The 16,066-nt window shown below is 54.8% G+C and overlaps 2 protein-coding genes across 5 annotated transcripts in view; both read left to right on the forward strand.

Annotated features, from left to right (window-relative positions):
* The window catches only part of dap3 (death associated protein 3), a 39,734-nt gene extending 34,750 nt beyond the window's left edge, over positions 1-4,984 (forward strand). For 3 of the 4 annotated variants that reach the window (XM_085978491.1, XM_085978494.1, XM_085978492.1), the window contains 2 exons: positions 1,994-2,111; positions 4,223-4,984. In XM_085978491.1, coding sequence (XP_085834617.1) covers positions 1,994-2,111; positions 4,223-4,308 — 204 coding nt within the window. In that variant the 3' untranslated portion in view covers positions 4,309-4,984. The other variant, XM_085978493.1, reaches the window with a different exon arrangement.
* Positions 4,985-12,484: 7,500 nt separating this feature from the next.
* The window catches only part of msto1 (misato mitochondrial distribution and morphology regulator 1), a 33,208-nt gene continuing 29,626 nt past the window's right edge, over positions 12,485-16,066 (forward strand). Inside the window, exons 1-3 of the mRNA XM_085978488.1 lie at positions 12,485-12,662; positions 14,226-14,361; positions 15,715-15,784. Of these exons, the coding sequence (XP_085834614.1) occupies positions 12,576-12,662; positions 14,226-14,361; positions 15,715-15,784 (293 nt within the window). The 5' untranslated portion in view covers positions 12,485-12,575. The remainder of the gene's footprint in view (positions 12,663-14,225; positions 14,362-15,714; positions 15,785-16,066) is intronic.

The raw sequence follows: 16,066 nt of genomic DNA on the forward strand, positions 1-16,066 counted from the left end.
CTTGGTGAGACCACACCTTGAGTATTGTGTGCAGTTTTGGTCGCCTTATCTGAGGAAGGATGTTCTTGCCATGGAGGGAGTGCAGCGAAGATTCACCAGGCTGATACCTGGGATGGCAGGAATGACGTACGAGGAGAGATTGTGTCAATTGGGCTTATACTCACTGGAGTTTAGAAGATTGAGAGGGGATCTCATCGAAACCTATAAAATTCTGTCAGGTCTGGACAGACTAGATGCAGGAAGGATGTTCCCGATGGCCGGGGAGTCCAGAACCAGGGGTCACAGTCTAAGGATAAGGGGTAAGCCATTTAGGACTGAAATGAGGAGGAATTTCTTCACCCAGAGAGTGGTGAACCTGTGGAATTCTCTACCACAGAGGGCGGTGGAGGCCAGTTCATTAAATATATTCAAGAAAGAGTTGGATATATTTCTTAAGGCTAAAGGGATCAAGGGATATGGGGAGAAGGCAGGGACAGGGTACTGAATTTGGATGATCAGCCATGATCGCATTGAATGGCGGAGCAGGCTCGAGGGGCCGAATGGCCTACTCCTGCTCCTATCTTCTATGTTTCTTTGCACTTCCCCTTCTCCCAATATATTGCCATTCAAATAATAATCTGCCTTCCTGTTTTTGCCACCAAAGTGGATAACCTCACATTTATCCACATTATAGTGCATTTGCCATTTTTCTGCCCAATCTCCCAACCTGTCCAAATCGTACTGGAGTTTCACGACATCCTCCTCACAGCTTACCCTCCCACCCAGCTTTGTGTCGTCTGCAAATTTGGAGATATTACATCCAATTCCCTCGTCCAGATCATTAATATATATTGTGAACAGCTGGGGTCCTAGGGCCGATCCTTGCGGTACCCCACTAGTCACTGCCTGCCACTCGGGAAATGACCCGTTTATTCCAACTCTTTGCTTTCTGTCCGCCAACCAGTTCTCTATCCAAGTCAATACCTTGCCCCCAATCCCATGTGCCTTAATTTTGCACGCTAATCTCTTATGTGGGACCTTATCGAATGCCTTCTGAAAGTCCAAATACACCACATCCACTGGTTCTCCCTTATCTATTTTACTAGTTACATCCTCAAAAAATTCCAGTAGAGTAGTCAAGCATGATTTACCTTTTGTAAAGCCTCGGGAAATCGCCGGTGGGGGGGTGGGGGGCGGCGGGGGGAGAGCCTCGGGAAATCGCGGGGGAGGGGAGGAGAGCCTCGGGAAATCGCGGGGGGGGGGCGAGCCTCGGGAAATCGCGGGGGGCTCGCACTGACCGCGCATGCGCCGCCCGCCCGCCCACAGCGGCCGTCCATCAGCCACGCAATACGCGGGGGACCTCAGCTCCGGACCTCAGGCGCTAGGCAGGGGGAGGGACCGGAGAGAGGGACGGAGGGAGACAGGGGAGGGAGGGAGAGGAGGGGAGGGAGGGATAGGACGGAGAGGACATGACAGGGAGAGGGGGGACACACAGGGGCAGGGAGACCAAGCGCCCCAAAATTGCCCTCACAACGCGGGGCTCCCCAGCTAGTCTTTTATAATGGACTCTAGCATTTTCCCCACTGCCGATGTCCGGCTTGCCGGTCTATAATTCCCCGCTCTTTCTCTACCACCTTTTTTGAATAGTGGGGTAACATTAACTACCCTCCAATCCATGGGTACCGTTCCAGAGTCTATCGAGTTCTGGAAGTTGACCAGTAATGCATCTACTATCTCTAGGGCCACTTCCTTAAGTACCCTGGGATGTCGACCATCAGGCCCTGGGGATTTATCGGCCTTCAATCCCATCAGTTTTCCTAACACCATTTCCCTACAAACATTTTAGATGAAACAATTTCTCGCAAGGTTAGTGTATTGAGTTATGTGAGTTATTTTGTAGTAATACACTAAATAAGCCCAAACTCTCTCTCTCTTTTCTCCGATGTCCAGCATGCAGACTCGGGTATTTATCTTGATGATGTCTGTCTTCTGTGTCCCCTCACCCCGCCCACAGGAAGGCTTTGATGCCATGGACCCCTTTGTTCCAGTTCAAGTGACGAATTACAGTCAGAAGGAGTTCGAGAGCTGCTATCACTATTACATCGACCGCAAGTGGATTCAGCACGAGAAAGGTAAGCAATGGGAGCAGCATGGGCAGGATAATCCATGGCAGCAGGTGTGCTGCGCCCTGATCCCGTGGCTGGCAGTCTGATGCTGGCACTATACCAGTGCTGTTCGACCAAGGGGAGCGAGGCACCGGCCGTCCCCCTTCTCTTGCCCTCGGCGGCCCCCGCCATTTCCCACTCGCAGTCACTCGGCCATGCCAAACCTGGGGGCTTGGCGTTGTTCCCCTCCCTCTTGCTGTCCCAACGAAAGAACGTGAAGCCTTGCATAGAATTACGTGGAACTTCCAGCGCAGAAACAGGCCATTCGGCCCAACCAGTCCATGACGGCATTGATGCTGCACGCGAGCCTCCTCCCCTCCTCTCACACTATCAGCACAGCCCTCGATTCCCTTCTCCCTCGTGCTTATCTGGCCGCCCCTTAAACACGCCTGTGCTATTCGAATCATCGAACCTCGCAGCACAGAAGGAGGCCCATCTGCCTGTGGCGGCTCTCTGACGGAGCAGTCGTTCTTCGTCCCGCACTCCCCCACTTTCCGTCCTCATCCTCGGGCTCCCGTCCGACTCCCTTTTAAAATTATCGATAGGATCCGCTTCCACCGTCATTTCAGGCAGAGCGTTCCCGATCCCCACAACTCAACTCAACTCAACCACTCCCTGTGGCAGCGAGTTCCACGTTCTCGCCGCTCTCTGGGTGAAGAAATCTCTCCTGAATTCCCCATTGGGTTTCCTGGTGACGATCTTCTATTAATGGCCCCCCCCCCCCCCCCCCCTAGTTTTACTCTTTCCCCACAAGTGGAAACACCTTCCTCTCCGTCGACCCTATCGAACCCTTTCCTAATTTTAAAGACCTCGATTAGCTCACCCCTCACCTCAGCCTTCTCTAGAGAAAAGAGCCCCAGCCTGTTCATCCTTTCCTGATGGGTATTACCTCGATGTTCTGGTATCGTCCTTGTGAATTGTTTTTTTTGCACCCTCATAGCAAATTAGGAGCAGGAGTCGGCCCTTCGAGCCTGCTCCACCATTCAATAGGATCATGGCTGATCCTCTATCTCAATACCATATTCCCGCTCTCTCCCCATACCCCTTGATGCCTTTTGTGTCTAGAAATCTATCGATCTCCTTCTTCAATATATTCAGTGACTTGGCCTCCACAGCCTTCTGTGGTACAGAATTCCACAGGTTCACCACACATTGAGTGAAGACATTTCTCCTCACCTCAGTCCTAAATGTCCTACCCCGTATCCTGAGACTGGCCCCTCGTTCTCGACCCCCCAGCCAGGGGAAACATCCTCCCTGCATCCAGTCTGTCTAACCCTGTCAGAATTTTATACGTTTCAACGAGATCCCCTCTCATTCTTCTAAACTCTAGTGAATACAGGCCTAGTCGACCCAATCGCTCCTCATACGACAGTCCTGCCATCCCAGGAATCAGTCTGGTGAACCTTCGCTGCACTCCCTCCATGGCAAGTATATCCTTTCTTAGGTAAGGAGACCAAAACTGCACACAGTACTCCAGGTGTGGTCTCACCAAGGCCCTGTATAACTGTAGTAAGACATCCTTGCTCCTGTACTCAAATCCTCTTGCAATGAAGGCCAACAGACCATTTGCCTTCCTAACTGCTTGCTGCACCTGCATGTTTGCTTTCAGTGACTGGTGTACAAGGACACCCAGGTCCCTCTGTACATCAGCATTTCCCAATCTATCACCATTTAAATAATACTCTGCCTTTCTGTTTTTCCAGTGCCAGCAGCAACAGAGCAAGTGAATGGGGTGTGGGTTGATGTATAGGATCTGGGGTTTAATGGGACTATTCTTTACACTCGCTGTGGGTAGGTGCCACACCGGCAGAAACCTGGAACCCCTGGAGTCCAAAACTAATCTGTTTGGGTGGCGGGGGGGAATTTGCAGAAAAAGCTTTCTGTTACGAAGATGTCTTGTGGCCCGCCGCCAAGGGGTTCCTCGTTCACATCCCTAATTGTAGTGTGGTTGTTTGGACACCCTGTGGCTGGAAGTGTTTCTAGCTCGCCCGCTCCTCTGCCAGCTGCGGTCGGGACGCTCGGGGTCGTAGCAAGGCTGCGGGAGCCACTGTTCGACTAACCGCTTTCATTCCACGCAGCTCACGCCGAAGAGGGGAAGCAGGAGCTGATCTTCCTCTGCAACTACAACCCAGGGACGTTCGACAGGATCTGCAGCTCCCTCTGAGAATCGGTGCCTCCCACCGCACGAGCACCTCCTCCAACGAGGGAAAGACTGAAGGAGGACCCAGCCCGTACAAACATCCCAGGAAAGGGCAGTGACAATCCTGCTGACACAAGGCTGGGCTTCCAGCTTTTAAAGGAGTGTTGTATGTGCCCAGCAACTTGATGCATTTTCAGGCATCTGTTGTCAATTATTGAGATGCAGTGAGTTCCTCACTCTCGATCGTAGAATGGTTACAGCACAGAAGGAGGCCGTTCGGCCCGTCAAGCCCGTGCCAGCTCTCTGCAAGAGCCCCTCAGACCCACAGCCCAGACCCCTCAAAAGTACATAGAAATCTTTCTCGGGGCATTTAAAGCGGAGATATCCAAACGACGGGCCGCCACGAAACCCTCGCTGTTTTACCTCCCTGCCCCGACGCTTTCTGTTCTTCGTTGTAATTTTATTCCAAATGGATTGGTCGGAGAAATCCTGAATCGACTCGTGCAGAAACCGCATTGGGAACGAACCAGAGGACCAGTGGCATAAAACGTCAACCAGAAGAACACATCGGAGCAGCTTGTTCAAGCCGGTCTGAATGTAGTTTGCAATGTAATATTACTACATGCTCTGTCCCTGCCGACATCTGTGTGCAGGCGTTTTAGTTAACGTCAAGACTACAATTAAAGTTACGCTTCATGTATTTAATCGCCTTGTTTCTCTGTGCTTTCCGCTTCAACTCTGACGCCCTGTTATGAGGCTAGAAGGTCCAAATCATTCCGTTGGGTAAATGCATCACCTAGTTCAATCCTCAGCCCCGTAGGCCAGTAAGCTTCCAGTTTTGATCAGGTGTATCTGGCCTCCGAATCCCTTGGGTTAGGAAAGGGTGCACCAAATAAGCCAGGGTTCCAGATCGCGATCCAGTAAAGGATGGCCATTTGGGCAAGGTACTAGAGGGCAACGAATGCTCGTGGAACCAGGCCCCAGTCAAAGTCAGCACCTGCAGGAGAGAAGCAGTTTGGAGGCAAATAAAGATGACCAGCGTGACGTTGCTTGTCCTCTTCATTTGTTGACACAGGTCAGCCGTGGCCCAGTTGGTAGCGCACTCGCCTATGAGTCAGAAGGTCGTGGGTTCAAGCCCCCACTCCAGAGACTTGAGCACAAAAGTCTAGGCCGTCACTCCCAGTGCAGTGCTGAGGGAGCGCCGCACTGACGGAGGGGCACACTGTCTGAGGGGCGGTACTGAGGGAGCGCCGCACTGTGGGAGGGGCAGTACTGAGGGAGCGCCGCACTGTGGGAGGGGCAGTACTGAGGGAGCGCCGCACTGTCGGAGGGGCAGTACTGAGGGAGCGCCGCACTGTCGGAGGGGCAGTACTGAGGGAGCGCCGCACTGTCGGAGGGGCAGTACTGAGGGAGCGCCGCACTGTCGGAGGGGCAGTACTGAGGTAGCGCCGCACTGTCGGAGGGGCGGTACTGAGGGAGCGCTGCACTGTCGGAGGGGCGGTACTGAGGGAGCGCCGCACTGTCGGAGGGGCGGTACTGAGGGAGCGCCGCACTGTCGGAGGGGCGGTACTGAGGGAGCGCCGCACTGTGGGAGGGGCAGTACTGAGGGAGCGCCGCACTGTGGGAGGGGCAGTACTGAGGGAGCGCCGCACTGTCGGAGGGGTGGTACTGAGGGAGCGCCGCACTGTCGGAGGGGCGGTACTGAGGGAGCGCCGCACTGTCGGAGGGGCGGTACTGAGGGAGCGCCGCACTGTCGGAGGGGCGGTACTGAGGGAGCGCCGCACTGTCGGAGGGGCGGTACTGAGGGAGCGCCGCACTGTCGGAGGGGCGGTACCGAGGGAGCGCCGCACTGTCAGAGGGGCAGTACTGAGGGAGCGCTGCACTGTCGGTGAGCGACAGTACTGAGGGAGCGCTGCACTGGCGGAGGGGCAGTACTGAGGGAGCGCAGTACTGAGGGAGCGCCGCACTGTTGGAGGGGCGGTACTGAGGGAGCGCCGCACTGTCGGAGGGGCGGTACTGAGGGAGCGCCGCACTGTCGGAGGGGCAGTACTGAGGGAGCGCCGCACTGTCGGAGGGGCAGTACTGAGGTAGCGCCGCACTGTCGGAGGGGCAGTACTGAGGTAGCGCCGCACTGTCGGAGGGGTGGTACTGAGGGAGCGCCACACTGTCGGAGGGGCGGTACTGAGGGAGCGCCGCACTGTCGGAGGGGCGGTACTGAGGGAGCGCCGCACTGTCGGAGGGGCGGTACTGAGGGAGGGCCGCACTGTCGGAGGGGCGGTACTGAGGGAGCGCCGCACTGTCAGAGGGGCAGTACTGAGGGAGCGCCGCACTGTCAGTGAGGAGCGGTACTGAGGGAGCGGCACACTGTCGGAGGGGCAGTACTGAGGTAGCGCCGCACTGTCGGAGGGGCAGTACTGAGGGAGCGCCGCACTGTCGGAGGGGCGGTACTGAGGGAGCGCCGCACTGTCGGAGGGGCGGTACTGAGGGAGCGCCGCACTGTCGGAGGGGCGGTACTGAGGGAGCGCCGCACTGTCGGAGGGGCGGTACTGAGGGAGCGCCGCACTGTGGGAGGGGCAGTACTGAGGGAGCGCCGCACTGTGGGAGGGGTGGTACTGAGGGAGCGCCGCACTGTCGGAGGGGCGGTACTGAGGGAGCACCGCACTGTCGGAGGGGCGGTACTGAGGGAGCGCCGCACTGTCGGAGGGGCGGTACTGAGGGAGCGCCGCACTGTCGGAGGGGCGGTACTGAGGGAGCGCCGCACTGTCGGAGGGGCGGTACTGAGGGAGCGCCGCACTGTCGGAGGGGCGGTACCGAGGGAGCGCCGCACTGTCAGAGGGGCAGTAATGAGGGAGCGCTGCACTGTCGGTGAGCGACAGTACTGAGGGAGCGCTGCACTGGCGGAGGGGCAGTACTGAGGGAGCGCAGTACTGAGGGAGCGCCGCACTGTCGGAGGGGCGGTACTGAGGGAGCGCCGCACTGTCGGAGGGGCGGTACTGAGGGAGCGCCGCACTGTCGGAGGGGCGGTACTGAGGGAGCGCCGCACTGTCGGAGGGGCAGTACTGAGGGAGCGCCGCACTGTCGGAGGGGCAGTACTGAGGTAGCGCCGCACTGTCGGAGGGGCGGTACTGAGGGAGCGCCGCACTGTCGGAGGGGCGGTACTGAGGGAGCGCCGCACTGTCGGAGGGGCGGTACTGAGGGAGCGCCGCACTGTCGGAGGGGCGGTACTGAGGGAGGGCCGCACTGTCGGAGGGGCGGTACTGAGGGAGCGCCGCACTGTCAGAGGGGCAGTACTGAGGGAGCGCCGCACTGTCAGTGAGGAGCGGTACTGAGGGAGCGGCACACTGTCGGAGGGGCAGTACTGAGGTAGCGCCACACTGTCGGAGGGGCAGTACTGAGGGAGCGCCGCACTGTCGGAGGGGCGGTACCGAGGGAGCGCCGCACTGTCAGAGAGGCAGTACTGAGGGAGCGCTGCACTGTCGGTGAGGGACAGTACTGAGGGAGCGCTGCACTGGCGGAGGGGCAGTACTGAGGGAGCGCCGCACTGTCGGAGGGGCGGTACTGAGGTGGCGCCGCACTGTCGGAGGGGCAGTACTGAGGGAGCGCTGCACTGTCGGTGAAGGACAGTACTGAAGGAGTGCCGCACTAGTGGAGGTGCTGTCTTTCGGATTAGATGTTCAACGGAGGCCCCGTCTGCCCCCTCGGGTAAATACACCTGCCCACTCTAGCTGGGGTGCAGATTCTGAGTTGGTACTGCCCATAAAACCATGCCCCAGAAAAATAGCAAAGAAAACTTAGCAGGGAGACCCCATTTTATAGCTAAATTTTAACGAACATTCAAACACAGGACACTGATCAAAGATAATTGTGAAAAGAATCAGAGGGAGGGGGTGATGTGTATTTTGTTATGCAGCGGGTTGTGATCTGGAATGCGCTGCCTGAAAGGGCGGTCGAAGCAGATTCACTTTCAAAAGAGAATTGGATAAATACTTCGAATCAGAGAATGGTTACAACAGGGAAGGAGCTACTTTTTAGATTGGAATTTTCTTCTCGCACGGTCAGCACTGGTACAGGAGTTCTGTCAGATCCCTGCTTCTAATTTTCAGGAGTAAAAGTGGAGAGAGTTGGTTCAGTTATTAAGAAAAGAAATAAAGATTTGTATTTCTATTGCGCCTTTCACGACCACCGGACGTCTCGAAACGCTTTACAGCCAATGAAGTACTTTTGAAGTGTAGTCACTGTTGTAATGTGGGAAATGCGGCAGCCAATTTGTGCACAGCAAGCTCCCACAAACAGCAATGTGAAAATGACTAGATCATCTGTTTTCGTTATGTTGGTTGAGGGATAAATATTGGCCCCAGGACACCGGGGAGAACTCCCCCTGCTCTTCTTTGAAATAGTGCCTTGGGATCTTTTATGTCCACCTGAGAGCGCCTCGGTTTAACGTCTCATCCGAAGTTCCATAGAATCATAGAATGGTTACAGAACAGAAAGAGGCCATTCGGCCCGTTGGGCCCGTGCCGACTCTCTGCAGGAGCACTTCAGCTCGTCCCACTCCCCCGCCCTTTCCCCGTAGCCCTGCAAATTTCTTTCCTTCAGTTACTTATCCAACTCCCTTTTGAAAGCCATGATTGAGTCTGCCTCCACCACCCTTGCATGGTGTGGAGATGCCGGTGTTGGACTGGGGTGGACAAATGTAAGAAGTCACACAACACCAGGTTATAGTCCAACAGTTTTATTTGAAATCACAAGCTTTCGGAGCGCTGCTCCTTCGTCAGGTGAAGTGGAGAGATGCATAAAAACACAGATTATATAGTCAGAGAATGTCAGATGTTTACAGGTAATCTTTCTAACTGCCATTTATCACACCTCGGCAGAGAGATAATCACAGCAATCAAAGGTGTAAATGGTGTCCAAACAGGTCAGTCAGGAAAACATTACATCAAAGAACAATGAGGTGGGGTCACAAGGGGTCAAATGTTGCAGATGCTGGGGTCTGTATGAAAAACAAAAAAAGAGACAAAAAACATTTTTTTTGCTGGAAATCACAGCAGGTCCGGCCGCATCTGTGGAGAGAACAAGCCAATGACGACTCGCGTCTCGATGACCCTACGTCAGGTAGGGTTACATGTAGCGTGACATGAACCCAAGATCCCAGTTGAGGCCGTCCTCATGGTTGCGGAACTTGGCTATCAGTTTCTGCTCGACGATTTTGCGTTGTCGTGTGTCTCGAAGGCCGCCTTGGAGAATGCTTACCCGAAGATCAGAGGCTGAATGTCCTTGACTGCTGAAGTGTTCCCCAACTGGGAGGGAACACTCCTGCCTGGTGATTGTTGCGCGGTGTCCATTCATCCGTTGTCGCAGTGTCTGCATGGTCTCGCCGATGTACCATGTTCCGGGGCATCATTTCCTGCAACGTATGAGGTCGACAACGTTGGCCGAGTCACATGAGTATGTACCATGTACTTGGTGGGTGGTGTCCTCACGTGTGATGATTGTATCTGTGTTGATGATCTGGCATGTTTGGACACCATTTACACCTTTGATTATCTCTCTGCCGAGGTGTGATAAATGGCAGTTAGAAAGATTACCTGTAAACATCTGACATTATTCTCTGACGATATAAGCTGTGTTTTTATGCATCTCTCCACTTCACCTGACGAAGGAGCAGCGCTCCGAAAGCTTGTGATTTCAAATAAAGCTGTTGGACTATAACCTGGTGTTGTGTGATTTCTTACATTTGACCACCCTTGTAGGCAGTGCATTCCAGATCATTACCGCTCGCTGCATAAAAAAGTTTTTCCTCATGTCGCCTTTGGTTCTTTTGCCAATCACCTTTATATAGAAACGTGGAAGATAGGAGCGGGAGTAGGCCATTCAGTGCAGCACGGTGGCATAGTGGTTAGCACTGTTGCCTCACAGCGCCAGGGCCCCAGGTTCGAATCCGGCCTCGGGTGACTGTGTGGAGTTTGCACATTCTCCCCGTGTTTGCGTGGGTTTCCTCCGGGTGCTGCGGTTTCCTCCCACAGTCCAAAGATGTGCGGGTTAGGTTGATTGGCTATGATAAATTGACCCTTAGTGTTTGGGGATTAAAATATGTGGGGTTACGGAGATAGGGTGGGACATGTGTTGGTGTAGGGGTTACGGGGATCGGGTGGGATATGTGTCGGTGCAGGCTCGATGGGCCGAAATGGCCTCTATCTGCACTGTGGGGTTTCTGTGATTTCTGTGATTCGGCCCCTCGAGCCTGTTCCGCCATTCAATGAGATCATGGCTGATCATCCAAATTCAGTACCCTGTCCCTGCCTTCTCCCCATATCCCTTGATCCTTTTAGCCTTAAGAAATATATCTAAATCCTTCTTGAATATATTTAATGAATTGGCCTCAACTGCCTTCTGTGGTAGAGAATTCCACAGGTTCACCACTCTCTGGCTGAAGAAATTCCTCATCTCTGTCCTAAATGGCTTACCCCTTATCTTTAGACTGTGACCCCTGGTTCTGGACTCCCCTGCCATCAAGAACATCCTTCCTGCATCTAGTCTGTCTAGTTCTGTTAGAATTTTATAAGTTTCAGTGAGATACAGGAACAAGGATGTCTTGCTGCAGTTGTACAGGGCCTTGGTGAGACCACACCTTGAGTATTGTGTGCAGTTTTGGTCGCCTTACCTGAGGAAGGACGTTCTTGCCATGGAGAGAGTGCAGCGAAGATTCACCAGGCTGATACCTGGGATGGCAGGAATGACATATGAGGAGAGATTGTGTCGATTGGGCTTATACTCGCTGGAGTTTAGAAGAATGAGAGGGGATCTCATCGAAACTTATAAAATTCTGTCAGGTCTGGACAGACTAGATGCAGGATGTTCCCGATGGCGGGGAAGTCCAGAACCAGGGGTCACAGTCTAAGGATAAGGGGTAAGCCATTTAGGACTGAGATGAGGAGGGATTTTTTCACCCAGAGAGTGGTGAACCTGTGGAATTCTCTGCCACAGAGGGCGGTGGAGGCCAATTCATTAAATATATTCAAGAAGGAGTTGGATATATTTCTTAAGGCTAAAGGGATCAAGGGATATGGGGAGAAGGCAGGGACCAGGTACTGAATTTGGATGATCAGCTATGATCTCATTAAATGGCGGAGCAGGCTCGAGGGGCCGAATGGCCGACTCCTGCTCCTATCTTCTATGTTTCTATGTTTCATTCTTCTAAACTCCAGCGAGTATAAGCCCAATCGACCCAATCATACATCATTCCTGCCATCCCAGGAAATCTGTGTCCTCTGGTTCTCGACCCTTCCGCCAATGGGAACAGTTTCTCTCTATCTACTCTGTCCAGACCCCTCATGATTTTGAACAACTCTATCAAATCTCCTCTCAATCTTCTCTGCTCCGAGGAGAACAACCCCAGCTTCTCCAGTCTCTCCATGTAATTTGAAGGGGAGAAACTCTCAGGGCTGTGGAGAGAGAGCAGGGGGGAGTGGGACTCAAAGAGCCGGCACAGGCTCGATGGGCCGAATGGCCTCCCTCTGAGACTCGATCAATAGGAACTCCTGGCTTGAGGTTGCAGCCCGGAATCCTATTCCTGCCACACCGCCACCCCTTGAACCTTTTGCTCTGAGCCAGCGGCCAATGGGGGAACAGGAAGTGCGCGTGCGCCGCTTCCACCTCGCGTTTCGCGACACGTGACGTGAGTCGCGGGCCAATCAGGCGCGGGGACGGCGGGTGAGCCAATGGACAGAGGGAGGGTGGGACAGCCAATGGGACTGGGTGTGTGCCTGAGCGACGTTCGGGTGAGCTAATGGGGAGAAGGAGGGCGAGTGATGGACGGGTAGGTGAGCCAATAGGGAGAGGGAGGGCGGGTGAACAGCGGGTCAGTGAGCCAATGGTGAGAGGGAGGGCGGGTGAACAGCGGGTCAGTGAGCCAATGGGAGCGGGAGTACGCCTGAGCGACGGGTGAGTGAACCAATGGCGAGAGGGAGGGCGTGTAAGCAGCGGGGTCAGCGACGGGTGGATGAGCCAATGGTGAGAGGGAGGGCGGGTGAGCAGCGGTCCAGTGAGCCAATGGGATCGGGAGTACGGCTGAGCGACGGGTGAGTGAGCCAATAGCAAGAGGGAGGGCGGGTGAGCAGCGGGTCAGTGAGCGGGTGAGCGACGGGAGAATGAGCCAATGGTGAGTGGGAGGGCGGGGTTGCAGCGGGTCAGTGAGCCAATGGGAGAGGGAGGAGGTTGAGCGCCGGGCCGGGTTGGCGGGCGGAGGGAGACTGCTGCGCGGTTGCCGCTTGGATCGGGTTTGTGAGGTGATGGCGGCGGGCGGCTGCCGGGAGGTGCTGACCCTGCAGCTCGGACATTACAGCAACTTCGTGGGCACGCACTGGTGGAACGGCCAGGTCAGGCTGTGTTACCATGGAGAGGGGGCTAGGCCCCAAAGGTGGGGAGGGGGGAGACAGTACTGAGGGAGGGCCGCACTGTCGGAGGGGCGGTACTGAGGGAGCGCCGCACTGTCGGAGGGGCGGTACTGAGGGAGGGCCGCACTGTCGGAGGGGCGGTACTGAGGGAGCGCCGCACTGTCGGAGGGGCGGTACTGAGGGAGCGCCGCACTGTCGGAGGGGCGGTACTGAGGGAGCGCCGCACTGTCGGAGGGGCGGTACTGAGGGAGCGCCGCACTGTCGGAGGGGCGGTACTGAGGGAGCGCCGCACTGTCGGAGGGGCGGTACTGAGGGAACGCCGCACTGTCGGAGGGGCGGGTACTGAGGGAGCGCCGCACTGTTGGAGGGTCGGTACTGAGGGGGGGCAGTACTGAGGGAGCGCCGCACTGTCGGAGGTGCCGTCTTTCGGATGAGACGTTAAACCGAGGCCCCATCTGCCCTCTTGGGTGGATGTAAAAGATCCCACGGCCACTATTTCCAAGAAGAGCAGCGGGAGTTCTCCCCGCTGTCCTGGGGCCAATATTTATCCCTCAACCAACATCACTAAAACAGATGATCTGGTCATTTATCACATTGCTGTTTGTGGGAGCTTGCTGTGCGCAATTGGCTGCCACGTTTCCTACATTACAACAGTGACTCCACTTCAAAAAGTGCTTCATTGGCTGTAAAACGCTGTGAGACGTCCTGAGGTGGTGAAAGGCGCTGGAGAAATGGGAGTCTTTCCTCCTTTATTTCCTTCCCCCAGTGGAGGGGCTGCGGCACCAGATTGAAGACTGACGCTCCCCTCTCTTTCCCCCCCACCCCCCTCAACACTTTTAACCCAAAGACCAGACTTGATTGATTCTCCATGTGGAATCCCAGAAGCGATGGACTGATCAGATAATGATGGCGTTCAGCTGGGACCGTTGGGTAGTACAGTCACCTCGCAGTCAGCTGGTTGTAGGTTCGAGCCCCAGTCCGGGACTTGAGCCCGTACTCTAGGCTGATGCCCCCCTTGCACTGCGGACACTGATGAGGAATAAAAACCCTGGCTCTGTATCTCCCGCCCCCCCCCCTCCCTTTTCAAGGGGAGATGATGCTCATTGTAGCCCCTCAATTGCTGGCCTGATCGGGGTTCACTCACAGTACAGATCAGAAAAAAGAAAGACGGGCATTTCTCCAGCGCCTTTCACAACCGCAGGACGTCCCAAAGCGCTTTACAGCCCATGAAATACTTTTGAAGTGTAGTCACTGTTGTAATGTAGGGATTAAGCTGGGGCAATCCTGGTGTGTGTGTGTCAGTCCCACCCTGGGAGGTGTATTTACCGACTGCCCTAGCTGGCATCCCGTTTAGCAAGAGGGACAATTCCGAAGGTTTTGCCTTCATTCCACAGTGAATGTTCACAGTGTGTGCTGTCGCCAGTGCCACGATATGTGGAGGTTTTTTTTTAATTGAAGTTAATGAAGAATTGCTGATTCTGGCATCGAGTCTGACTGCATAACAAGCAATGTTGTGAAAATAAACTGCTCTCTGCCTCTGTCCAGGATGCTGCGCTGTGTTACGATGCAGAACCGAGCGACCCATACTGTGAGATCAACAACAACGTTCTGTTCCGAGAAGGGCTGACACTGCAGGGCCAGCCCACCTACACTCCCCGCCTCATCCTCCTGGACCTCAAAGGTACGGCGTTGGTCAGTTATAATCCTCCTCCTAGACCACAGAGCCCTGGTTAGACCCCATCTGAAACACTGGGTTCACCACAGGATATATTTTTTTTTTAAAACAGAAAATGCTGGAAACACTCAGCAGGCCAGGCAACATCCGTGGAGAGAGAAACAGAGTTAACGTTTCAGCTCGATGACCTTTCGTCAGAACTGGAAAAAGTTAAAGAGATGTAACAGGTTTTAAGCAAGTGTAGGGGCAGGGAGAGGAGGAAAGAACAAAAGGGACGGTCTGTGATCGGGCAGAAGGCCGGAGAGATTAAATGACAAAAGGGATGATGGTGCGAGGCAAAAGAGGATGGTATCGGGATCCTAGAGGAGGTGTAAATGGGAATAACAGAATCATCAACAGCTGCTGTCTGGAAAAAATGGGGGCCGAGGTAATGATCTGAAATTGTTGAACTTGGTGTTGAGTCCAGAAGGATATCTTGTCCTCGGAGAGGGTGCAGCGCAGATTCACCAGCATGATACCCAGGGGCTAAAAGGGTTAAATTCCGAGGACAGGTTGCTCAGACTGGGCTTGTATTCCCTCGAGTTTGGAAGATTAAGGGGTGATCTAATCGAGGTGTTATTAAGATGATTAAAGGAGTTGATCTGGTCGATCGAGAGAAACTATTTCCTCTGGTGAGGAAATCAAGAACAAGGGCGCCACCATTTTAAAACTCGAGCCAGGCTGTTCGGGGGTGATGTCAGGAACTCTCTCCCCCAAAAGGCTGTGGATGCTGGGGGACAATTGGGCTTTCAATAAATCGGCAGCTTTGTTCTGTTGGGTAAGGGTATCGAGGGATATGGAGTTGAGGTATCGATCTAATTGACTGGCCTCCTCCTGGTCCCATGTTCCTCGGCTGTATTACAAGGTGAGCGAGAGTCCAGATTTCCATATATTGTATTTTACAAATACAATCGGTGCAGAGGGCGGGCAGGCACCGACCCGGATGAGACACTCTGTTCTTAGGATGTGGGAGTGGCTGGCAAGATCAGCATTTATTGCCCATCACTAGATGCCACGACCGAGGGGCTTCCTAGGCCCATTTCAGAGGGGCGGACGGACCCGCGCACCCATCCTAACTTCTCTCCTGAATGTCCTGGTCCGAGACTCCCCCCCCCCCCCCCCACCAGCAGAAAAAGTTTCTCTCTATCTGCCTTATCGATTCCTTTCCAAATCCCAGTGCGACCCCTTGTGCCCGATATGGGCAGAAGACCCCCATTCACCAGCAGGGGCAGGAGAAAAGGCGGAAAAGCACTCCCTGGCTGCTGTAAGTTGTAAGTCAGTCGGCAGCCTGCAGTAACAGTTCGGCTTTGTGTGTTACAGGGAGTTTGAGCAGTCTGAAGCAGGAGGGAGCGCTGTATGGCGTCAGTCAGACGGAGCCTGCACTAACGTGGTAAGGATTAAACTCAGCTCATGGTCTTCTGCAGGGAATCCAGTGATCGCCTCGCGTTTAAGGTTTATTGCCCCCCCCCCCCCCCCCCCCCCCCCTCGCCTGAAGGCTTAATTCATGCCCGGGTACAGCTGCCCGTGCATCAGCCCCCCATGGCATGGCCATGGGTGAGCCCAGGCAGGCTGTTCATCGAGCAGCGAGGGCATCATAACGCATCCTGTCCTCAGAACCCCCCCAACACACACGTCCCAGCCAGGGGTCACTGGCCGTTCATCAGCAGCAGGA

Source organism: Somniosus microcephalus, unplaced genomic scaffold (assembly GCF_052327205.1).
Source record: "Somniosus microcephalus isolate GS21.2 unplaced genomic scaffold, FLI_Smic_1.0 unresolved_chr7, whole genome shotgun sequence".
Classification (NCBI taxonomy): domain Eukaryota; kingdom Metazoa; phylum Chordata; class Chondrichthyes; order Squaliformes; family Somniosidae; genus Somniosus; species Somniosus microcephalus.